Source organism: Poecilia reticulata, chromosome 6 (genome assembly GCF_904066995.2).
Source record: "Poecilia reticulata chromosome 6, P_reticulata-male-v2, whole genome shotgun sequence".
NCBI classification, from domain to species: Eukaryota; Metazoa; Chordata; class Actinopteri; order Cyprinodontiformes; family Poeciliidae; genus Poecilia; species Poecilia reticulata.
In genome coordinates this window covers 10,409,057-10,434,216 of record NC_088835.1, presented here as the reverse complement: position 1 = coordinate 10,434,216, position 25,160 = coordinate 10,409,057, and the positions used below count along the sequence as shown (strand labels likewise).

At 41.9% G+C, this 25,160-nt stretch overlaps 1 protein-coding gene across 2 annotated transcripts; it reads left to right on the top strand.

The window, feature by feature from the left end:
- Positions 1-2,293: 2,293 nt before the first annotated feature.
- Positions 2,294-24,865, top strand: nuak1b (NUAK family, SNF1-like kinase, 1b). Of its 2 annotated transcripts, XM_008411040.3 has the most exons (8): positions 3,462-3,583; positions 7,314-7,373; positions 11,156-11,276; positions 16,271-16,422; positions 17,564-17,629; positions 17,713-17,832; positions 19,502-19,634; positions 20,362-24,865. In XM_008411040.3, exons 3-8 carry the CDS (start codon positions 11,204-11,206, stop codon positions 21,453-21,455), a joined length of 1,638 nt encoding a protein of 545 aa, XP_008409262.1. In that variant the 5' UTR covers positions 3,462-3,583; positions 7,314-7,373; positions 11,156-11,203; the 3' UTR covers positions 21,456-24,865. The 2 variants fall into 2 exon arrangements, with proteins under 2 accessions (XP_008409261.1, XP_008409262.1); XM_008411039.3 differs by lacking the exon at positions 7,314-7,373 and having other exon boundaries at positions 2,294-3,583.
- The last annotated feature ends 295 nt before the right edge of the window (positions 24,866-25,160 follow it).

Below are 25,160 nucleotides of genomic sequence, written 5' to 3'. Positions count from 1 at the left end.
AAAAGGCTTTTCTGTTCTACCATCCCAAATGTAAACATGTGGAGTTTGATAATCTAACTGGACTTTGCAGGTCAGACTAAGCTTGAGCCGTTTCTTACAAAACACCGCTGGTAGGTTTGGTGTGGAAAAACAGGATGGGAATCTGGAAAAGCACCTCAGACCAACTCGGAAGTGTGGTAGTAGAAGATCTGTTGCTGTAATTTGTAACAAAGCTCAGATACCTTCTAAACAAAAACAGAAACAAATTCACATTAAGTTGGATCAAGTTACTTAAACACAGGTGATGAAGACGATAAGATGATTAGTTGTGTCTCTCTGTACTGTAAATGTAATATGGCTGATTGACAACTGTTATCGTCTTCATGAAACACAATTTAACTGAAATTATTGCAGCACTGACGGCGTCGAGTTGTTGTTTTCCAGACTTTCTCATGACTCTTAATATTTTCCTTTGAACCTTGACTATTTTATCACGTAATTTTCTGTCCAGTTTCTGACAGTTTGGTAGCTTGATGTCTGTCACGTGCTAAAATTTTAGCTTCATGACAAAGAAAGAAAGGGAGAAAGAAAAACACTCTAGAAGGGCTTGGCATGAAACAAAAGGTGGACATGGAGAAAAGCACCTCAATACAAAATATAGTGTGAAACCTGTAATGCCGTGGATCTTTTTCTTTTCTTTGGCCCTGGAAACCTTGTTTGGCCTGATTTATACCTCCCTGACAGCTGTATTGTCCACTCAACCGCAAAGCCAGTGTAACATAAATTTTACCATTTGTACATGTACACGGAGGTCTGCTTGGACTCTCTGAGGACGTTCGCATTGGAGACTGTATGGATTCAGCTACAATAAGACTCCCATTCAAATGGGGGCACCAAATGCACAATACAGTTATGTTTTGCGCATTTGGCCCCGCCCACACAGAGACAGGATTGGTTATGTCGCAAAGTTTATTATTTTTACTATTGTTTAGGATTTACGTCCGCGTCAATATAGAAACAGTAGTGTTTGAAAAACCAGAGTGGGAAAATTTCAAAATGCCAGTTTCATGTTTCGGTATCTACACGCAAGATACCGACGACAACATTGGACCTCCATCCCTCTATCGTAAATAACAAACCTGGCACTGTTCTGCGTTGTTTGGTATTATTGTGCCATTCTGAGGCGCCACAGATTGGTCTGGTCCATCCTGCTGTGTGGATGCACACTTTGTCTCGTTTACGGAAATCTACCATTCCCAATACGCCTGTGGGCGGGGCCTTGTGACAAGATGTCCGACGAGGTTTGTTTGCAATTTTTACACAATTAAATACCATCCCCATTAGGTCCATGTCTGTATTAAAAATATTTGTTTTATTGTTCTGATGTTATTTTCCAAGAAAAATAAATTAAGGGGGAAGAATGTCATTTTAACAGGAATTGTTCTGTGTGCAAAGTATATTTCATTTAGTGATCCGAGTTACTAAAATAAATTATGTAAAGTATTCCAATTTACTAAATATGACTGATATTGAATGTTACCGTGTCCAGTCAGATCATAGGTAGAAAAATAAAAACTGAACAGTGATGCTTTCCTTTTTAAAGGTGCAGTATGTAACTTTTATATATATATATATATATATATATATATATATATATATATATATATATATATAAAGTTTTTTGTTTTGTCTTTTTACATATTTATTAAAACTGTCACCATACAGTATGTCATGAGACAAGTAATGTGTAAAAAGTTCGATCTCCTCCACCTCCTCCCTGAGCCAATCAGAGCCAGGAGGAGGGGCTTAACACTGTAAATCAACGTAAAGTACTCGCTGCTAAATGTTCTAATGGCAAAGACACAACAAATCGTTACAGAGATCCCGTCATCAGTGTCCATGCTAACCAGCCTAGCATTCACAACAGGAAAAAGCTGTAGCAGTAGCAGAGAACAAAGGGGGGAGGTAGGATGAACAGCATCACAGGGGATTGTGATTGATAAGCGCAAAGACCCGCCTCCTGGCTCTGATTGGCTGTTTCTAGTTAGCTCTGGGAGAAAGCAGAGGAGCTGAATTTTTCACAGACCGTCTGCCTCATACCATACTATCATGACATAGTGACAGTTTCAACAAATGTCAAAAACTACTTTTAGTAAAAGTTATATACTGCAGCTTTAAGAAAATCAGCATTGTTCACCCCCTTTATTCTCTCCTAAAGTTTTCAGATTAAGATTGTGCCACTGCAATGGGAGATAAACGGGGCAATTACTGTAGCCAACAACACTGTAATACCTGGCTACGCCCCTGCGTGGTCATGTCAGAAGAGGGCAAGCAGCGTATGTGGGACAAGACCGCTGGAAGGAAAGGCAGGAGAGAGCAGGAGGAGGTCTGCCGAAAAACTCCGCCTCCGATCTCGGATCATCTCGCATTCCTTCTTCACGGCCCCTCACGCCGTGTATAGAGAGAGAAAGGGAAGGAGAAACACAAGAAGGGCACACGAAGAAGGAGAGGGGAAAAACAAGAAGGGGCGCAGCGAAAACGACCATGGCAGTATCCACAGCGCGTCAGCGTGAGACAGAGTCCGAGCACAGCGTACTCCCACCGCCGCCGAGCAGAGCCCGGAGCATGCAGACGCACAATAGACAGCCTCTTGATGAATGAAGGGAGCTGTGTACCTGGGCCGTGGACACAATGAGGGTCATCTTCACCCAAAACGCCGGTTTCGTCGCAGCTTTTTCGCCTTTCTTGTGATGCTGGCAAAGTGTAGGACGACAGATGACGTGAACAACATAGAATTGACCACAGTTAGATCGTGCCAGTTTATTTATGTTTTTTTTTCTTCTTTCTTTTCTTTTTTCTTCAGCATGCAGAGATAATATAGCCAGTATTTGTCAAAAACGAAAGCGTGGTCAGATTGCGACATGCAGCCTTGCTGTCGAAATCTGAACACAGAATAGTCTATGTTTTATTAGCTACATTGCTGGCATTATAATTTAATTTGTATGCCTATTAGTTATTATAGAGTGACCATTTTAGATCAGCGCGCCTCATTAGTAGTCGATTATAACGCGATTATAACATAAAATAGCTAAGAGAAGAAATGTTTGTTTTCTTCGATCAAAGACAATCAGTAAATATTAGATTCCATATGTGATAATATCATTTGCTTTATGACTTGTAATTTATTTATTTATTATTACTATTATTAGGTCTTTTAAGTATTATCGTATTGATTAGTTTAAGTTAGTAGTTTAAATATATTTAACAGTTGAGAAGATTGTTTAAAACGCCTCCCTATAGTAAAATGGAGACCGCTTATTTATCACCCCACCGGGGCGCCGCCCGTCCCGAGTCCCTGAGAGGTCAAAGCGCAGCGGGCAAACCGGCGGCGGGTGTCCCCTCCCCTCCGACTCCACCTCCGGCCTCACCTGCCGGCGCCTCACCCGAGGAGACCCCGGCACAAGGCGACGGACGGCGGAACTCGGGCGTGAAGAAGCACCACCACAAGCACAACCTCAAACACCGCTACGAGCTCCTGGAGACGCTGGGAAGAGGCACCTACGGCAAAGTCAAGAAGGCCATTGAGCGGCACTCCGGCAGAGAGGTGAGCCCACTTAACAAGCCGCCCCTCAGCAGCTGTAAATAACCTCTCACTGTGGGGTTTTGTGCGCCCCAGACGCCGGTTCTAAACGCATACTGTCAGAAATCTCTGCAAACGACACCGGTCTGGGAGGAAGTGCAGTGTTGCAGTCAGAGGCACACGCTTGTCCCCTTGCCACCCCGTCGGGAATTTCCCCTACGCTCAAAAATAAGACCCGTGGGGCCGGGAAGCTGTGCAGCACACGCCTTGTCCTGCGCGCGGCCTCCCGACCGGATGTTAGGGTTCAAATCCGGCTACTGACAGACTGATGCGACTGCTGTGAAGTTGCCCTCAATATGATACCTCAGAGGTCATTTTCCTTTGTTCCGATGTGGTTACGTCCAGCGCAGGGGCGTCGCTACACACAAAGTAGTACTGGGCCACAAGAGCTGAATATGAAACCCAGACCCGTACTTCCAGTTTATATGCAAACGTTCTGGTTCTGTTGTCAGTGTGCTCCAAGCAAGTAAACAACAATATGACTAATAAAAAAAAAGGAGGGAAACACTTCATAAATAGAAGAAGAAAGGATTAATTTTCTGCTACATTTGTGATCTAAATGAGTAAAACCATACTCCACTTAGAAGCTGAAGGAGATATTTTGTTAAACTTTACTACTTCCAGATTCACATATGCAACATTTCTGTCTTTTTTTTTTTAAACCAACTTCACAATGCTACCTACAAATGCAATGTATAATTCATTAGGGTTTTTTTATTATTATTTTCCTTTATATTTTTACTCCATGAATCAGACTTCTTTATAACCTTTTCAAGTGAATCTTTATAGGCTCTTTAAAAAGTGGCAACCTTTGGTGGAAATTGCATTTGGAAGTTTTATTAGGCCACAGAAGATGTGTCTGGTAACGCCCACGGTCTGATGGTTCTCAAAGACAACACTGTAAATATCAAGTATCCCAAGTTTTTCCACACTGTTGCTCAAAAGTACTACAACAGAACTTGGGCTTGTTGTGTTAGGTCATAAAAAAAGAAACAAGAACATTAAATGAAAACGTTCCCGGTTTCATGTCAGTCAATTGAACAGAAAGTTCCTCTGATGCCAAATTCCAAATGGGAAAGTTGAAGGTTTCCGACCAGCCCTGACTCCAAATCCAACATGGCTGCCTTGGATGTCAAGCTTAGTGATAACCTCCATTAACTAAGTTTATTTGCAGTTTTGACCAACCTCCTTCAGTGGACATGTGCCTACTGTCATGCAGTGAAATACATTGGTATTAACATATATAACAACTCTTATCAATTAGCAAATCCCACTGGTTTTTGAACTCACCTGAAACTGTATTTTAAGTTTAATGGCATTTCCAGATTCAAGTTTGAAATTTTGAGTCATTAATCTTTTCGGCTGTTGGTGCTTTTTAGCTTACTTGTTTCAGATATTCACTTGAAGACCTATTGTTGCTACCCAGGTATTAAAAGTGTTACTTGTACCACAGTTTGAAAACTATAGGCTTAGAAAATGTCCAAAATATGCAAGAAACTAATGCCACTGTCTAAATGTTGTAGATTATACAAGATGCTGGAGACCAGTGTGTGTTTATTTTTAAGTCAGCAGGCCACTTTCTGTTTCTTTTTTTAAGCCTGATAAGCTGTGTGCATCATATCAAACCCGCCCATTGCTGATATATCCTTACAGGCTTAGACATCATGGCAAAATATGACCCCTGTCCCCACTCTAGCAGTACATGTGGAACTTTCCGTGAAAGCCTGCATGCACGCAGGTAATGACCTGCACGCAAGGTCATTACCTGCGTGCCATCCCACCTCCCTCCCAGCAGAGGGAGGTGGGATGATGAACATCTTTTGACATGTATTTGTCTTTGTCGGCTATTCAAACTGTGAGAAACGTGGGTTCAGGTAGTAGGTTTTGAATGTTTCTTCATTAAAAGCCCACCTGGAGTGTTGCTTTGATTCTTTCATGCATGTTTGAGAAATCCTTTAATCGTCCGTGGCAACCACTGAGCTGTGCAAAACACACGGGTGGACTGAGCACCGCCTTTGAGGACAAAGCTCTTCCTCAGAGCTGCAGCGTCCAAGCTCCCACCTCACGGAGCTTGGACGTCGCAAGGGAATGGCAGCCCTGCACCTCCCCCCGCTCAGCTCCTTCAGACTAGTCAGCAGCAATTAGCAAACACCTGGTGGAAGTACAAGTCTGCCGAGCTACTTCTCAGCGTGACGCTGGTAAAAGCGTTGTTGAAGGGTTAGTAGTGGAGCCATGTTGTGATGACTTCCCAAAAGCGGAATGTCGGAACAAGTTTCTTAAAGAGACAGAGGCACAATTTCAAGGTGTTAAAATTCAAATTCAGCTTTCTTTTAAATCATGTTTGATATATGCAGCATTTTAAGAACAACTGAAGGTAACAGTTTTTTGATTGTGCTATAAAATGGCAGTATGTGGCTGGAAACCAAAGATCACTGCCCCTGTAAAGACAATGCATCCAACTAGCCCACATCAACATGCTGAGCCCTAATGCCTAAAACTTGAACTATAATGTACATTGACATTGTGATATTGCACAGAATGCTATTGTGATGATGACTGTGATTTGATGTAGTGCAGGATAGTGTTTAAAGAGATAAAAAAAGCTGTCTGGCAGTGTACAGCAACAAGAGGGCTGAGGGGGAGTGCTGTGGTTATCTATTGCCCAGTCACTAACACACTGTCTAGCATGTGAACCATAAGCTGTAGAACTTTATTTTTTTATCATAAAATCATCACAGTTTTAACTTCTTAAGACTTTAATGTACCTCATCACCTTTTTACGTAGAGATTTTCTCCCCTCATGGAGCATAAAGGGTCTGCACACGCAGCAGTAACAGAGCATGACTTCCTCACCACGCGCATCTGACGTTACACGGTCAGAGCTTACTCGACCTTTAACCCAGAGGAAGTCCCTCGTGTCCATATGGTAGATAACAACAGTCATTTCGAACTCGACTCATTCCTCAGATTCAATCACAGGAACTGACAGATGAGATAAATGGACGAAGCCGTGATTCCATGTGTGTCTGTGCGTGTGATGGAATTAACAGTATGGCTCTGGATGAAGATTGATTAGATGCAGGGCATTTAGTGTGAAAGTAGAACGGAGCGTCTGCTTTAATCTGGACAGCCATATGTTGCAAAGAGCTGGAATCCAGCGACTGCACGAAGTTGAACTCTTTCATCGTGTGAAAATGTGACAACCTTGTTTGAGTTAGCATGCCCTGAGAAGATTGGCTTAGCCCCTAGATGTATTAAATGACATCTGTAGTAAAAAAGACGTGGTGACAGGCAAACCTGAAATGAACACCGACACATGAAAGGCCATCCTCAGCAGGAAATGAAATGGGAGGGAAGGTTAATATCCTGTATAGAGGAATCATCAGAGACAGGAGGAGGTGAGCTGTTAGCACAAGGGATGAAGGGAACCCCAGCACAATAACAAGAGGCGGGCTGCCTAAGTTGAAGGGAATACAGAGCTATATAAAAGTGATCTTAAAGCACCAGATTACATCATTCTCCAATAATGGCTTCAATGGGGAGGTGCAGAAGGGGAAAGAAACTCTGACATTCCTCTGCTATATGTGGTGCCGTTGATGAGGTATTATGATTCCTGGCTGTGTTTGAGGATAAAGTTCTCTGGAAAAGTGACGGGCCTCTTCCTCCCACTCTCGCTCTCTCTCTCTCTGCTCAGTGACTCAGACGTGCAGTGAGCACAGCGGATGATCAAGACCTTCAGACAACACGCGGACGGGTCAGTTTGTGATGAATACTTTATCTGTTTTAATAGCCTGAGAAAGCACTGGAAGATGTCAGGCTCTACTGAAGCGAGGCGCGAATTTTCACTTCAAACAAGCTCCTTTTAGAGCGTAGGTCGGGTTTTGGGGGCTGGAGGGGGTAGGGTGGAGGTCTCCCCCAAATCTTGGCATGGGGCAACATGGGCAGCAGTGCCGAGGACTGTTTACTGTGACTGATGGTAATAGGGGATCCACTTAAGAACAAGCGTAGTTGTGTCAGCCAGCCTGGCAAGGAGTTGATCCACAATCCTGTTAAATGATCCACGTCGAGTCCTGGGCATGGGAACATGAGGAGCTCCGGGATAGTAATACCTGGCATCGTCTCAAGCCCAAATGAGGGAGAAAAGGGTCATTCAATAAGTTAGAATAAAATTGCAGATGAAGATTGATTATTGCCATTCTAGCAGGGAAAGGCACTGTGCTGTGAAAATGTAGTTTCCTCCTTACAGATTTTTTTAATTTAGCTTTTTTTTTTGTTTTGCCACACTTAAATATTTCAGATAATTTAAGCGTGACTGTCTGACAAAAGTAGTGAATACAAAATATGTTTAGAACTGATGATGCAAACAAATCTAGGTCAATGTGTATAAAATAATTACCCCTTAAACTTAACCAACTGGTACAATTTCCATGAAGCTTTTGTAATGTATGTCACTTCTTTTGTGACCTACTGGATGAATGGTCAGGCTTTGGATTGAATTGATACATCGACCATTCCTAGAAAGTAGTGCTGAACAATTTCAGGAAAATATTGAATCCCATACTATTACTCAAAATTGTGATTACAATGTTGACTTACATTAACCCTTCCCTTTCCTGATTCATTTTCTTTCTTTGCCATTGCCCCACATTCCAAGCATCTCAGCCACTACAGAAATATGATTTAAGTGGCACTAAGGGAGACGTATTGGTCAAATGATCATTGGTCAAAGGTTTTAGATATATATAGATATGCACTAAAAATTCATTGATTGATTGAGATTGAGGGTCTACGTATTATGCAGCTCTACACTATTGTTGTGTGAAAGTCTCTTCCTGAAGTCTCAGAGCTTTAGAAATGGGTTTGTGATCATTTCCGGACTAATAGATGTCAGTGATGTTGTTTTTCCTCTTTGCTTATTTTGATAGTTGAGCCTACTTCACGTTGTCTGGCAGGTTCTGTTTAAGAGATTTCTTTTTATTTTACAGGTTGGGTAGTAATCAGGCCACAGTATGGCTCGTGAAAGTTAAATGAAAAAAACGCTGTTATTTTTTTTTTTATGACAGCATTCATGATTTAACAAGGTGGGAAATTACCTTTTCACATTTGGGCAAATTAGTTTGGATAGTTTTTTTAAATCATTTATTCAATAATACCACATTTTGGACTGCTTTTGCCATTTAACAAAAAAAACAAAAACAACTCAAAGCAACAAATTAGGAACACAGCATACAAATCCGCTGCTACGTTTGTTATAGTTTAATGTCTTTAAATTCTGTGTAATCAAGGCATGGTCTGGAAGGGAGTTATTCCGGATTGGGGTTATTTTTATTGATGTACATGGTAATTAGCTTGGCACTCGCTACCGCTTGTGGTTTCCCCTCCGTGGGCTCCTTTCGAAGGCAGCCGCTTTGCAAGGAGAGGACAAAAGTTTAAACTAACAGTATTTAGAGCGAACAGACTCTATACAGGCCTGATCAAAGAAAGCCCAGGACTTGATCCAGGATGTTTAGGCTGCAATTAGTGTGATGTGCTAGCCTGCGCGCTCTCAATTGGTTTATTTGAAGAGTGCCGCTAAGTTGTCATTTATGAAGAGCATAGGTTAGTGGTTTTGATGCCTACGGTTGTGGCTGTTGGCAGGCCAGCAGCATTGAAGAATCATCAAATCAAGTGTTGTTTGTAGCAGCTGGATTTCCGATTTCAGGCCCATTTAACAAGCCAAGTGAAATGAATCACTTTCTCAACGTCCGCTCATTCTTCTGATTCCTGCTTGAAACTCCCAGCAGGACAGCTTTAGCAGCTGCTTTGAATTAAGGTTCTTTATTAGAATGACTAAAAGTGGGTTGCCAGGTTGTGATTAGTGTCCTCTGAAGGACTTTTTGAATAGCAACACATTGTCTTTTGGAGGAGTCCGCTTACTTTTAGCACATTGACATGATGATCTCTCCTTTAATGGATTCATTTGATGATAACCTTTTTTTTGTAGGTCCTTGAAGCATATGCAAAACCTGACAAAGACTGTGCAGTTTGGATGTTGAACATCATCCTTTATTGTCATACTACAAAAGTTTGTTTGAGGGGTGCACCGACTGCAATTTTCTGGCTGATCGCCGATCTTTTAAAAAGCCTAACTTATCGATTCCAGTTTTTCGTCTGTAATGTAGCTCAATATATCAAGAAAGTTGCTGAATTGGCAACAATGGGGTGACTATTGTTAACTGTAAATGTGCAGACATGACCTGGTCGACCGGTTTGTCAGTCAAACCTCTCTCACAGGAGAAAAGAAAAGGACAGTATTTGATTTTAGGACCTTTGCTGAGGTTGATAACATTGGTGGATAAGATCGGCTTCACATGTAAAAATCACTGATCTTCCTAAATTTAGGCCATCGGCACCGATAAGTCGGCTGGCCGATAAATCGGTGCACCCCTAGTTTGCTGCCTATTTCTGATATTTGTTGGTAAAGTGCTGACTTTCCATTGTTTCAGAAGCTGAGTTGTGCAGGTCAAAAGAGAGAAAATGATCAAATAGCTGACAATTTAAACTTTCTCCAACATCTTGTAATAGTAATTAGCATGGTTAGCATTATCGACATTAAAAAGCACCCGGAAACGTCAAAAGGACAAACACCTTGCTTTTATTTTCTGAAATCAAATGAAGTGTAAATTCAGATGACCAGAAGTTAGACGGAAAATGTCCCAACATCAGACGCCTCCTTTTACTTTGGGGATGATACTACCAAAACTGGAACATAGCAAAGGTGCATCTTGAAACGATCAGTTCTCTTCAGGCTTCAGCTAACTGTTGTAAACATTGCCACTTATTATGATGTGGAAAAATGATGATCTGCTAACGTTAAATTTAAGGAGGGTGCTGGGATTATGATTATAAATTCCATTTAGCACCGAGCATTACTTTGTGCCAGAGTGACTGTAAAACAGCATCTAGAATCAGTCAGCAGTGCTATGAGTGAGCGGCTCAGCGTTTATTGGTATAAATGGAGCAGTAGATAAGTAAAGCAAGTGAGGTTTTTTTTTTGTTGTTGTTCTGCAGCTTATTACCCAAGGCTCCCATGTAGATCGCTGATAAGGAACCCAGTGTGTTTTTTTTCCTGTGAATGTTTTCGTTAAAAATGAATTGGGGGACTTATCATAGCTTAATTTGTATTGTTGATTGATATCTGCTTAAATATACAAACAAGGTTCCATTATGTGTTTTATACATATAGGTTTATATGACCTATCTTTTTCTGGGGCGCATATTTTGACTGAGACTGATTGATTTTACACAGCGTGCCGCATGCGTTGTGAAATGACTGCGTACATGTTAAAGGTCACTGATAAGATAATGCGTGTGACTTTAATTTGTTCCTATTTAACAATTTCCTGCTAAAATTAAGCTTATTTGCTAGGTTTAGAGGGGGAAAAACAGGAAATCTGACTTATTGTGCAGAAGCCAAAAATATCTATTTTAAACTTCTTCAAGTTATCTAATGAAAGTGCGTGGTTCTTTTCTTTTCTTTTTTTTGTCCCTTTCCAGGTGGCGATCAAATCAATTCGGAAGGAGAAGATCAAGGATGAGCAGGACATGGTGCACATCCGCAGAGAGATCGAAATCATGTCATCCCTCCGCCACCCACACATCATCTCTATATACGAAGGTGAGAAGCGAGCGCAGCGTCTGGAAAATATATATTTAAAAAATCAGACACTTGTACATCCTGAAGACACATGAGAAAAAACACACAAATCCAAAATGCATATTTCCTCCAACACATGTAGCACTTGTGGCCAAGCTGCAGGACTGTCATTATTTTGACATGCATATGTCATAATAAGTCCCAGGCTACAGATCTGGGATGTTATTCATCTCCTCTGTCTGGCTGCCTGGACCAGTAAAAGCCAGGAAGGTTTTTGGCAGTGTGTGTCTGGATTTCTCTTAATGTGTGTGTGTGTGCGTGTGTGTGTGTGTGTGTGTGTGTGTGTGTGTGTGTGTGTGTGTGTGTGTGTGTGTGTGTGTGTGTGTGTGTGTGTGTGTGTGTGGGTGTGTGTGTGTGTGTGTGTGGGGGTGTATGTGTGTGTGCGCGCGCATGTGTGTGTATGTGGGGTGATATTCTAAGGGATCTCCTTTCCCACATCCAAGCGGTCTCATCCCTTGTCTTCTCTGGTCTTGATCTCAGAGCCAGACATCTGCTGATACTTAGAGACAACTGCAGCTGGGAGCCAGACTGTACTCGGGCGTGTGTGTGTGTGTGCGTGTGTGTGTATGCGTGTGTGTCCCGGTGTAACTGTGTCAGTTTAAGAGGTTTTGTTGTTGTGTGTGCGTGCCTTTGTGTTTAAGCGTGTGTAACTTATGTGTCACTGGATTGACCTCTGTGACCTAGGCCTGCTCCCAGTTTGACTCTGGTCCAGTGCTTATGCAGTGGGAGGAAAATCCTTAAGTCTTCCCTGGAGCAATGGCAACCGTCAGCGTACTTCAGAAAGCAACTCTGTAAATATCAAAGCTTTCACATCAGGCCCAGACAGCACAGATATTTATTTTTGTGGAACTTCCGGGTTTTTTTGAGCCCTTTTTGAATGACCTTAACCTCAAAGAAGGAAAACAGAGATTAGAATTAATGGTGACTCCACTGAACAATTTGCATTGAATGCTTGAAGCACTGCTCGTAGTTAATCATTGCTTTTTTATATAGTCTGGCCAATGTGTAGTTAGTTAAGGTCACAGGGCAGGGGCTGTATAAGTTACTTGTTGTGACTTTTATTTTGCCTGCATCAACCCTATTTGAGACAGAAACCCCAGAACCAAAAGGTTCGGTGTCGTTGCCCAATCAGACTTGCCCTCTGTCCTTTGACCAAGTACAAAGTCCCCCAGATCATTATCACTAATGTGTGCATAAAAAAACACAATTTGTCATGGGAACGTGCCAGTAATCAGCTGCTAAATAGCAGCAGAGTTTTATGTGTCTTTTGAGGGAATGATTAAAAGAACACGCAGCTCTGTAAACTCCGAGGAGCCCATATCGGGCTTTTTGTTAGTCTCGACCTCATTTATAAGCGACCAGCTCCGCTAGCAGTCTCGACCAGACTCGTTGCTTTCACTCTTTGGTGTTTCTCCCCAAAGCCAGCGTTTACTGTTGTGGCCTGGCCTCCACCCAGGCCTCGCTCACTTGTAGCACATATATAGGAGGCCCAGAGATTTGTATACCCGGCAACACCCTCTTACAACAGCCCCTGCTAACTGCCTTGTGTGAAGCAAAGCTGAACCAGATGTGTGCGTGAAGATGGATTTTTACCACTCCCTTATATTTTTGCATTCGTCAGCATGCTGAGTGGGGCACTTAGAAGCGAACGTTACTCCGCTGCGCGTTTGTGCCCTACTTTTTACACAAAGTGTCGGCTTTGTGGATTTGTGTAATTGAACAAACTAACACAGTCTGAAACAAAGTGAGATTAGAAAAATCTTTGCTTACACGTCTTCTTCCTAGCTGCATATGATGTTTAAAGTTAGTCATTTTTACTCTAACTGAATAATATGACATTTAAGAGAACAATTTTGTGTAGCGATGACCTACTTCAGGCTAAGATATGCAAAGTTATCGCTGAGTACGTGCAGTGACGGTGTTACTGGATTGCAACAAGTACACCGATATGAGGATTTATTTGCAACATTAATTTTGGTGTGACTCAGTAGTAAAATTTGTGACTCACCAGTCAATATTTTCAGATCAATTTCCGTTTTGCGCCTTTTTCTGGACAGTACCAGTTTCAACCAATTATGATTTCTCTTTAAGAATAACAATATAAGAAGATATGTGTCGGCATCAGATTCAAAATGAGGAAAAAACTATTAAGAAGATGGCTTTTAAACTGTCTTTTGCTACAGGCAAACACCAGTCTATTTCTCCTTCACTAAGCAGATCTTTAAAACAGCAGAAATTTCCAAAAATCTTGATCACATTTCTAAAAAAAAAAACAAAGTGGAAACCCCAAAAGGATAAACAGGCCAACTGTTCAGCCTTCCTGTTATTTGCTATGGGTCTTGCTCTCTCTTTTACGAACTGCAGATAAGTCTTGATGTCCTGCTTCTCACGTCTCTCTGCTTCTTCCGACCTCCTTTTTCCTGAGTATAGTTTGTTAACTGAATTATGAACTTCCAACTGCACAGTCAGCATGCGGGAATTATAATGCAAAGAATGGTTCAGTTGCAGTCACAAGCTAATTTATCTGTACACCTTTGTACTTTAGACTTTGACACACAAAAATAGTTTGACAAGACAAATGAGGTTTTGACTGAGGAACTGTTTAATCAAGCTCAGGTTGAACAGCCAAGTCCAACAAGTTGAGCTGCCTTAAATAATTATGAACCTTACATACATATATTTTGTTTCTGTTACTTCCTATGTTGAATCAGCTATTTCTAAAGTTGTGCACCAAAGTAGGCCAATAAGTAAAAGTGGAAAGAAATACATTAGGGATAATTCCGCAAGACATCGAAGCGGCAGGAATGTAAATATTAACAACTTGTTTTCTTTTCACATCCCAATCAGCGAAACCCTGCATTACATTGTGACTAAACATTTTTAATGTCTGTTTATCATTTTATTGTAATATATATTTATCTCTTTGAAAGTTTGCGACAGAAGCCTTCCATCAACACAGGCAAATGAACAATAGGTGCAAATTAGTCAGATGTGAAGGTTTGACATACGAACAAAGCTCAGTGAGTGATGAAGAAACCGTAACGTCGGCTGGCATTCCCAGCAGACCGTAACAAACCTGACTTATGTAAGCTAGGTAATTACTTCGCCACCAGAGGTTAAAGGTAAATGGGAGTGCAAGCTGAGAATTGGCTCGCCAAGCACAAGCCCATCAAGGATCAGTGTGAATGTCACCCCAGGTCCCCACTCTGTCCACCAATCAGACGGCAGGATCGTCTTTGCCCTGCGGAATGCAATGGCTTACAACCGTCTGCTGTTTCCCAAGCAGCCAGACAGTCACAATCAGGGAGCATTAACATCACTCAACAACCGTGTGTTTTTGTAGAGGATTATATATTTAAAAGGACCCTGGGAGAGGAAAAAAAAAAAAAAGACAGGGACAGACTATGAAGGTGTTCACTCAAGGGTGCAGAAAGTGGAGGTCTTCACCCTCAGTAACCCTGCTGTGTGGGAAAATCAACACTCACAATACACAGCAACATGACTGACTGTGCCGTTGTCACGTACTCATTTTTTTCCCCCCCTAACCACTGTCATTCCTCATAGACCAGCTACATTTCCAAAGCTGAAATCTTACACTGATAAGCCAAAGATATGACACACAATTATGTGTTTAATGATTTGCAGTGGGGTAGTAAGATGCTGCGTTGCCACGATTTTACTTTCGCATCATAAATGGAACGGTTTTGGAATTTAAACTCTCAACTTTAGATACATCTGTTCTCTTTTTGTGAACTGCTTCAGGCTACTCAGTCAATCAGTAAAAGCGCTAGCATAACTTTGGGGATATGAAGTTAAAAATGCGATATGAGCATGTGAATTTGTCAGGTGAAAAGACACTAAGCAGATATTGTGAGCCGATAACATGAAGATTTGTGATTTAAACCTTATACCTTGTTATGTTTGAGTACTTCTTAAATTGCCACATTGTGGAGTCAACTAAAAGGTTTCTCACCGGTACTTTGCAGCTGGCTAACCGTTAGCCACTAACAGTGCTAATGATTATTTTTACTACACACTGTGCTAAAGATATTGTTACAGTTGTCAAGTCTGGACCGTTTTCATACATCCTCAGTCCAAAACCTAAAAGTCTGCATTTGAATCTTCAAAATAAAAACTACTTTTAAGGCTGGCTGTAAAGAAACGTTCACCACTTTTTGTATCAGCATTTTTAGATATATGGTAGTAAAACTAACTGCAACAAAGTGGCACACAACTTACAAACAATTTGACAACACTGTGAGAATGCAGTGTGCCTAAACATTAGCCGCTAATAAACCTGAAGTCATAACCTTTAGTCAGAGCCAAATAAAAGACTTGTTCTCTTAAGGTTTTTAGAGTCTGGAGACTGCAATGCATCATAGATATTTTAAAGTCCAAAATACATTAAATTGGTTGAAGCTGAACAATATAATAGTGTTATTCTAAAAGGGAAAATTTTCAATTATTTTTTTTAACTTTTGTCAAACCAAAAGAATTGCCAATCTTATTTTTCCCCAAATTTTCTTTAGAGAGATCACAGTATGGTTAAATGTAAAAGTTGTTTTTTACATGCTGTAAAGTGGGTGCCTTTAATCCACTATTTATCTCATATCATGCTGACTCTTACCTCATTCATTTGTTTTCTTTTAGTTTTCTTTTCTCCACCTGTTTTCTTCTGTGAATATGGAGCTTGATTGAATTAACAGCCTCCTTCTGCAATGTTGTGTAGAAGCCAGGCATGTGAGATGGGGTTTGGATGACGTAACTTTGGGAAAGCTGTCAAGATAATGTGCAGCTCTGTAATTTTGAGTTCTGCTCCAAAGCTAAAATGGGGCTCACAGGATTGGTCATATTCACCGTTTTTTGTTTGTTTTCTTTTGTCATTTAATTGTTTCTAGTCTAAATTCAACCTGTTCAAACCCTAAAAGTTTGCCTCTGCTCAATTTACGTTTCAGTGTTTGAGAACAAGGACAAGATTGTGATTGTCATGGAGTATGCCAGTAAGGGGGAGCTGTACGACTACATCAGCGAGCGTCGGCGCCTTAGTGAGCGGGAGACACGACACTTCTTCAGACAAATAGTCTCTGCTGTGCACCACTGCCACAAGGTGAGAAAAGCATATTCAACCAGCGTTTTATGAAGATAAACACACACAGGTGAAACTCTTTACCTCTCACACCCCAACACAGGCTTTGGTTTCCAGGCTAATTGGTTGGAACAGGAAGCTTTCTGCGCAAAGTTAGCTGTGTAGTCAGATAATCTGCCGGCACTGCACTGCGTGCTTTTCTTGGCACATTGGGGTTAAAGAGTCATCTGTTTTAGTTAAGTGAAGAAAGAACATGGGCCAGCTTAATTCAGGCTTACACTCCTTTTATAGACCACACATTCATTCTGTGCTCACACTCTTGATAGACACTCCAGGATCTCCCTTGAGCTCCCCCCCCTCCCTCCCAGGAGATTTAGTGCCAGCCACACCCCCATTTCAACCCACACTCCACACCGAGCAGCATGGAGCCCATTGTGAAAACCCCCCCTTAGGTCACACAGCTTGTTTGGATGCTCCCGCCCCAAAGCTGTCATGCTCGTCCCAGCTGGAGATGGGACCTGATGTCATTGTCCTCAGATAGGAGAGTCCCAGACAACCATAAATGATGACTCATCACCAGTGAGTGCAGCCTCCCGCCGGGTGGGATGGTGTGAGTCACTGACACGACAAGCAAGCAATCACTTCTTCCCTCACATCCACCAATCAGAGTCATGTGAACACGAGCGGAGTGCTAGACGACAACCAATGCGAGATGCCTCGCAGATCATCGGCGCAAGCTGGCGGGGGGGTGGGGGGGGTTGGCGAATGAAGTCATTCCTCCACATCTGAGTGCGGCTCTGCGTACCACATGTTAATTCCTAGATGTTTGCTTAAACCCAGCCATTATCAGGATTGTTATTTTAATACCATGTTCTCTAAGTGCTGTGAGAACATCATTTGCACAGGCCCCATAATTACAGGCTTATGTTTATGTGACACATGTGACTTGATTTAAACTGGAAATCGCAGCAGATGTCAACAGAAGGACCCCAGAGGGCACAGGAGCAATTAAAATTGAACTAGACCAACAGGACGCCTTGATTTCCCCAGAGAGTCACAAGCTACGCTAGTCAGAGTAAATCATTACGCAACAACAATGGGAGGATGACGGATAAATAAATGTGTTGATGCATCACTCGGATTGCTTTCTTTGATTTTCCAGAATGGAGTGGTGCACAGGGATCTGAAACTGGAAAACGTGCTACTGGATGAAAACTGTAATATTAAGGTGAGTTGCTCTCCTGTACGTACGTCAAAGGGTCTGCGAAGTTTTATCAGTCGCACAAGAATCACTTAATCGTGTGTCCACAGATTGCTGATTTTGGATTGTCCAACCTCTACCATAAGGACAAGCTGCTGCAAACTTTCTGTGGAAGCCCCCTTTATGCTTCACCGGAGATTGTCAATGGAAGACCATACCGTGGCCCGGAGGTGAGGCTCAGTGAAGCAAGCAATGATTCAGACTGTTGTGATCTACGCTCAGTCGTAGTCACACACTTAATTATAGGTTTTGGTTTGAAGCTTTCACAAACGGTGCCTTGTAGAAGTATTTACAATACATTTTGCATTGCAACCACAATCTCACATTTATCTTGATAAGATTTCAGTGCATAATTAAAGTGATAGTTTAAAAATTTGTGTCCATTTTATGCGTCTGGATTCAGCTTCTCTTGGTCAATACTTGGTCAAACCAGTGGCCAATTACAAGTTTTCTTCTTCTGTGATGAATGCTTGTCTTGTGCAGCTTGTCTGTTTAGACAATGTCCTCTGAAGAGGTCGCATACTTTACTTCCATTTCACAAATATGTACCATCTTGTGTTGATTTATCTCATAGATTCTCAATAACATACACCAAAGTTTGTTGCTGCAAGGTGACAGAATGCGAAAAAGTTTGGGGGTATGAAAACCTTTGCAAGGGGACGGCATAGTTCCACACAGAAGATGATTTTGGATTAAAGCTGAAATTCTGGATCTCTCATATATCTTGCCTTTTGTAAAAAGAAAAAAAAAAAAGCCTCCAAAAAGCTATATAAACTATAACTCCACTTGTGTCTCAGTTGTAAAACCTGTTCAAATCTGTTCACTCTCCAGATTAGTGTGAGTCACTATAATTTACTCAGGGATGTGAAAACCCATTTGCTGTCGAAATTACAGAACCGCACTCGGGGCGAGGCTGCAAATCAGAACGAACACGAGCATCAAAAATAGAACACCAGAAAAGTATGCACCCGGTCTCGCCTCCAACACAATTGACCAATGGTGACCGAAGAGCGGGGCATTCTTGATGCAGGTCCAAAACCTAACAGGAAGTACACCAGCTCTTTTACTGGTCTTATCTGATTTCCTCTTCCTCGTCTACTTCTTACAACCTTAGCTACCCCCCAGAGGAAAGCAAATAACCGTGTGAGTGTTCCCTGCAATCTGACATCAACGCACAGAATCTGTCGGTTTCTGTCATGGACACAGACGCCTAGAAACAGGTCATGATCTTTTCTCCAGTAAAGCCGCGAGGAATTCAAAATATCCCAATACAGCTATCTCCTTTGGTCTTATTATTCTTGCGCTCCCACCACTTTACTCCGTGCCCCCGTACCTCTTAACGTCACAAAGCATAAACTCTTATGTAACATCTTAGAATGTCACAATGCATTAGGCTGGCGCTTCGAACATTTTTGCTCCTGCCTGACATGGCAGGAGAGAGAGAGGGGGCGACTAATCTGAGAGGAAGCAATTATTTTCCCACCATATCACCATCATTTGCCATCATTTCATCTGACAAATGTGTCAAAAGCTTTTAAACAGCAATGTTGTTGTAGGATAGTGTGAAAAAAAAAAGTGAACCTAGTGTTTATTTGGTTCTCTGTAAACATCTAGAGGGCCACTCGGAGCTCCAATCTGATGTTGAGCAGAGCTGAGCTCATTCCACATTTCCATGCCATGAATCACTAATCAAAACAAGGCCTGGATGACTGCATCTAGCTTGCATAACACACCTCAACTTCTTTGTGTATTTTTTGCTGACATCCGCCATATATACAGCACGTCAGATTGTTTCGCACTAAATGGATAAGTCTGTAACCGGGTTTTTGTATTCACCAGGTGGACAGCTGGGCTCTCGGAGTGCTGCTGTATACCTTGGTCTATGGAACCATGCCTTTTGATGGGGGAGACCACAAGAAGCTCATTCGTCAGATTAGCAATGGTGAATACAAAGAGCCCACTCAGTCTTCAGGTATGACTTTCCACCTGAGAAGCTTTTAAAAAATATATATTTCAGGGCAAGAAGTTGGTGTGGGTCATAGACATGAGCTAGTTATTATAATGTTTACTAGCTCAAAAGGTTACATCGGCTATTGCTGGAGAGTATAAATCCTAGCCTTATCTCTGACATTTCCAAAAGGATGTCAACATTTACAAATGCACCATGTTCCACAACACAGAGAGTTCGAAAGATCAAAGACATAAAACAGGGCATAGAACAGCCTTCCTGGTATCTGCTTTACATGCTACTCTCTCCTGCTTTCTCTAACCCTAACCCAGCCTGAATGACGTGTCTGGACATGTCGCTGAATCTTTATACCTTTCAAAAATCTTCTTGCATATCTGTTGCATCCTTGAATTTTTAAAAACATTTCCCTGATACTGAAAATAGTTAACTTTTGAGTCTTCTTCCCTCCGTGACTGCATCCAAATTGAATCATGTTGTTACTATGACCTGGTGCAGTTTATGGTACATTCTCAGATAGGAAAAAATGCTGTCACCGTTTGGGGACAGTGAAAATAAAAATAGGCTGAATCTGGTTATCTGCCAAAATCTTGGTGCATCTCTTGTTGAAATACATTCAGTAAGCTGGACATTCCCATATGTTTTTGAAATTATTAAGCTTCACTTCACATTTTACATTTGCCTGTAATTTCAACGTTGGGTACAATCTAACACAATATTGCGTCGCTTATAGATGCCCGTGGACTGATCCGCTGGATGCTGATGGTGAACCCCGAGCGGCGAGCCACAGTAGAGGACATAGCCAATCACTGGTGGGTAAACTGGGGCTGGAAGAACAGCGTCTGTGACTGTGAGGCCCAGCGCGACCACGGTGGCTCGCCCATGCTTGCCCGTTTCATCGACTGGCAGAATCGCACTGAGCCACGTAGTGCAGGAGCCAAAGCTGCTGCCGTGCCCCAGATCCTGCGGCAGAGGCCCAAGAAATCAAAGAAGGAAAATGTTGAAGCTAGCCAGTCCCAGGAGGGCGCAGAGGATAAGCCAGGTTTGAAGAGACCCAAGGGCATTTTGAAGACAAGGGTCACCGAGGAGCAAAGGTCCACCAGTCCTGAAGATGTGGAGCTGAGTCGAGGGGCACTGCCTCAACAAGCTGACGGTGGCGAGGAGGCTGCGAGCCCTGACAGAGAGGAAGACGAGCCAGTGATGGGAGGTGGCTCACCAGCCAAGATGGTACCGTCTCTACCAAAGAAAGGCATCTTGAAAAACAACCAACAGCGGGAATCAGGGTACTACTCTTCCCCGGAGCGCAGTGAATCCTCTGAGCTTTTAGGAGGTGCCAGCATGTCTCTGTTGGCTACTTCCCCTCCTAAGCGAGCGATGGGAAGGAAGGGCATTCTGAAGCGAAACGGCAAGTACTCCACCTACAGCGGGCTGCCCTCTTCCGCAGCAGTGGCAGGGGTCCTAGGCGAGCCTCCTCCCACAACCGACTCGGGTCTGTCCCGCAGTCAGAGTCGGCCCTCCAGCATCGTGGGGGAGGACAGCTCTGTTCTGTCGCTATCGCCGAGTTCCCTCGGTGGAGCCGAGTGGCATCCCTCCACCCCACACCTCCGCACCAACATCAGGGCTTGCGTCTCAGCCGAAAACCTGCTGCAGCTCGCCAACTTCAAAGGTCTGCAGACCACGCAGCCCATCCAAGGTCCAAAGTTTAGTCGCGGCTCCAAAATGAAAGGCTCCCCGGGGGACAACGGCAGCTTCTCCCTGCTTGGGGATCTGGAAGACATGACTCAGGTGTACCAGCAAGCCCTGGACATCAGCAACAATCTCACCTAACAAGCGGGTGGCAGAGCATGAGGAAGCAGAGGGATTCGATTGTGACTCTGTGTGCGCAACGAAGAGTGTGCGCAGCATTAACGACCGGTGTGTTACTGGGATACACCTTTAGGAGGCTGGGGCTGAAAGATGCAAAAGATATGGCTGCGCTCACACACTTGCACACACAGATGCACACATGCAGGTGTACTTCTCTGGTCAGTGGGAATTATGTTCCAGGCTTTGTGAACAAGAGAGACACTCTAAGATGGCACATGAGAAAGAGAGAGAAAGAGAGAGAGAGAGAGAGAGAGAGAGAGAGAGAGAGAGAGAGAGAGAGAGAATGCCACCCAGTCTGCTGTCCTGCCCCGCCGTGGACTCTGCTACGTTGAACATGTTTACATATTTAGCAAGAAGGCAAGTTAGAATCACAAACGCAGCAACCAGAAACTGGTTGGCTCTCCTTTTTGTACACTACCCATGTCTGAGTCTGAGTTTACAAAAGCACCTTAAAACTCACACAGAGCACATGCTTTTGTGATCTTTACTTCCTTTTAAAAGAAGAAACAAACCAGGGTCTTGTTCTGAATTCTAAAAAAAACAACAAAAATCCCAAAAAAAAACAAGCAAAAAAAAACAATGATTATTTATTATTAATATTTTTAAGCTTTAGTTGTAGGTGCCAAACTGGTGGGTGGCTGGTTGATACTGGAATCTCCTTGTCTCCAACTCTTTAGGTGAAACTGACATATATAATTATATTACTCAGTGATAAACATATTATTAACCAACATATATAACCATGCTTGTGTCTGTAACACATAGGCAAGTATACCTTCTTAAAAGTGTATGTCCTATATATGCGTATGATATGAGGAATATGTAGGAAGTGCCTTTTTTGATTCATAATAAGAATTATGTATGTTGTTTCCTTAAAAGAGAAGGAAAAGCCAGGCCACCCAGAAACCAGTTTTATTTTTCATATGTTTGTGATTGTGGAGAAACCCAGGGCCTTCAGAGCATACCTGACTGACTTTCCTTATTCTGTGGGTTTAAAGGTTGATCTCTTAGGTAGCAGAGATCAAATACTTCTGGTTTTCTGCTTTTCTTTCCTTCTACTTGTAAAATCATATGCAGCTCAGATTCAAAAAGGGAAAATTAAAAGCCGCCTCCTTGTTCTTTTTCAGTGCATAAGGCCACCACAGTTAGTCGCAGCATAGGCTCTACTGAACACACTTTCTGCTGGAAGCACAAATATTTCAAAGGTCCTTACGCAGTAGGACTATTCCTTGACTGGAGGTGGCAAACCCTGGATAGAGGTGCACCGATCAGAACTCTGGGGATGATATCCGATACTTAACAATAGCTGATATCGTCTTCTTCCCTCAGTAACACCAACAACACTGAAGAGTGTTGAGGTTGAGGTTAGTGGAATCATAGCACTTTGACCAACTGAAAAAAAGATTGGATTTCTGTCCGGTCGGTCACTGGTCAGGTCCGATCCAGCTGAAATTCTCAGATTCTGGTCTTAAGTCGTCCACTAGTGCCAAAACATCCCTGTATGCCTTAGGATCGCTGTTTGACCGATGTGGTTTTACTTTATTTCACGTTTTACCAAAGACATTTCAGGTGTTTTCCATCGCGAGACTGGTTAATATTTCACCCGCAGCTTTTTCAAAGAGCTAAGTCAAGTTCTTTTTTTTTTTGCCGATGACACAGCAAATTCCTCAGACAAAATGCTGGAGACGTGTTTGTTCTAGAGGTCCCTTATCACCCCCCCTCCACCCCCAAACCCGACTCAGCACAGGTGGAATCTGCAGTCTGTGCTCAGCCTCCCAGCTGTGTATACTTGTTCATTGTGTCCACTGAGCAAAATTAGCCCGCCGTTGTTTTTATTCGAGCGTGAGAGAGAGGCAGCGCGTAGAGAGTTATAGCTGCAGGCGGAAGAAAAGTGTGTGAAAGAGAGAGAGAGATGTGGTGCAGAAGACAAGAGTGGACGTTCCTGCGGGAAGCAGGAAGGGTCAGAGTTCTAGAGGTATTTTTTTTTGACGGATTTGCAATGTAGAATAGCGGGAACAAAGAAAGTGAGTAGAAAGAGTAGATGGAAAGTTTTTTTTTTATTATTGTTTTGTACCAAAGATCTGACGAGGCTTTGACAGGATTCAATGGGCTTTAATGAGTTGCTTTGACTTGGGGAATCCCCCATTGGTGAATAAATCCATCGCCCACAATGGCTGTACCTCACGTATGTTTTATTTGTGCTCATTTTTTGTTGGTTGAGATGCTGGAGGCTGTTGATACAGCTTGTCTGAAGGTTCCTTGCATGACACATTTCTTCTGTGCAACCTTAGGAAATATGATACTCTTTTAAAACAGCAACAAAATGACTGGAGAATTCACAGCGTCGGATGATGTAGAGGGAAAAACACGCAGTCGGTGACCCCAAATAAAAAAAAGAACACATGTTGAATGTTTTCAGTGGTCAGCTCGCGTGAAGGAAAGATCCCGGGGTACTGAGTTTAATGAACGACCCACTGCTTATTATATTGTACTTTATTGCCTTTTGTATTGCATTTTAATGTCAACTGGATTTACAGTGAAAAACTTATACTATGTTAGTATTTTTGGTTTATTACGCTTCTGTTTTTGATTTTCCAAAATGTAAGGAATGTTGTATTGCTTTATGTACGGCAGAAGAACAAATACTTCCTTCCTCGAAGTATTAGAATTTCTCTGAAGTGGACGCACTAATCCGACGTGAAATTGGTGGTGTAATTTCATTTTCCGCTGTTTTGGCACACCGAAATGTCAGAGTGGCAATAAACTTTATATATATATATATATATATATATGTATATATATATAAACTATTTGGAAAAGGTAGGGGGGAAAAATAACTCCTTTAATTTGATAAAGTGTGGGAGATCCAAAATAAAGCAACAACATAAAGCAATAAAAATGATTTGATAATAAAAGCTTAACTCTGCCAAACTGGAAATAACTGGTGCATATTAGTTAGTTTGAAAATCTAATCATAGGAAAACTTGACTGGATATTGTTATGACAATAATAATAAATTTAGTATTATTATGTTATTTAAGTATTATTTTTGTTACTGCTCATTACTTTTAATATGTTTTTATGATTTTGTTTGTGGGTAATCCTGGACTGCCGAGGTTTATTTTATGATTTTATTTTTTTTTGATAATGAAAATGATTGTCTTTTTTTGTACTTATATTTATTGATCAAGCCATTTTAGACGGTGTGTTAAGATTTAGACATACTGCATTCAAAGAACTTCATAGAGAGTAGTTTCATCTCAATCGGAGAAACAATTGTTTCTGGAAATCTGGAAACGTCTTAATTCATTATTCAGGTCAACACAATGCCCCTGCAGTACTGTATCAATCCAAATAAAAGGATCTCAACATTTTCTGTGTTTTTTGTTGTTTTTTTCGGGGGGGAGGGCAAAGGGGAATTTGGTCTGTTTAGTTCTTTTTATATCCACTCAGTGACAGGGTTTTATCAAATTAAGCAAAATTAGCTTTAGAATAGATGCAACAAAAAGAGCTCTCCAATCTCAAACATTAGTGATGCGCTGACCTCACAATACACAGTTTAGTTGCTAATGATTTCTTGTTAGGAATTATAGATTAATACCATTAAAAAAATGACTTTATGGTTAAATTTAAAAAGATATATCTTCACAATTCCTTCCTACAGTC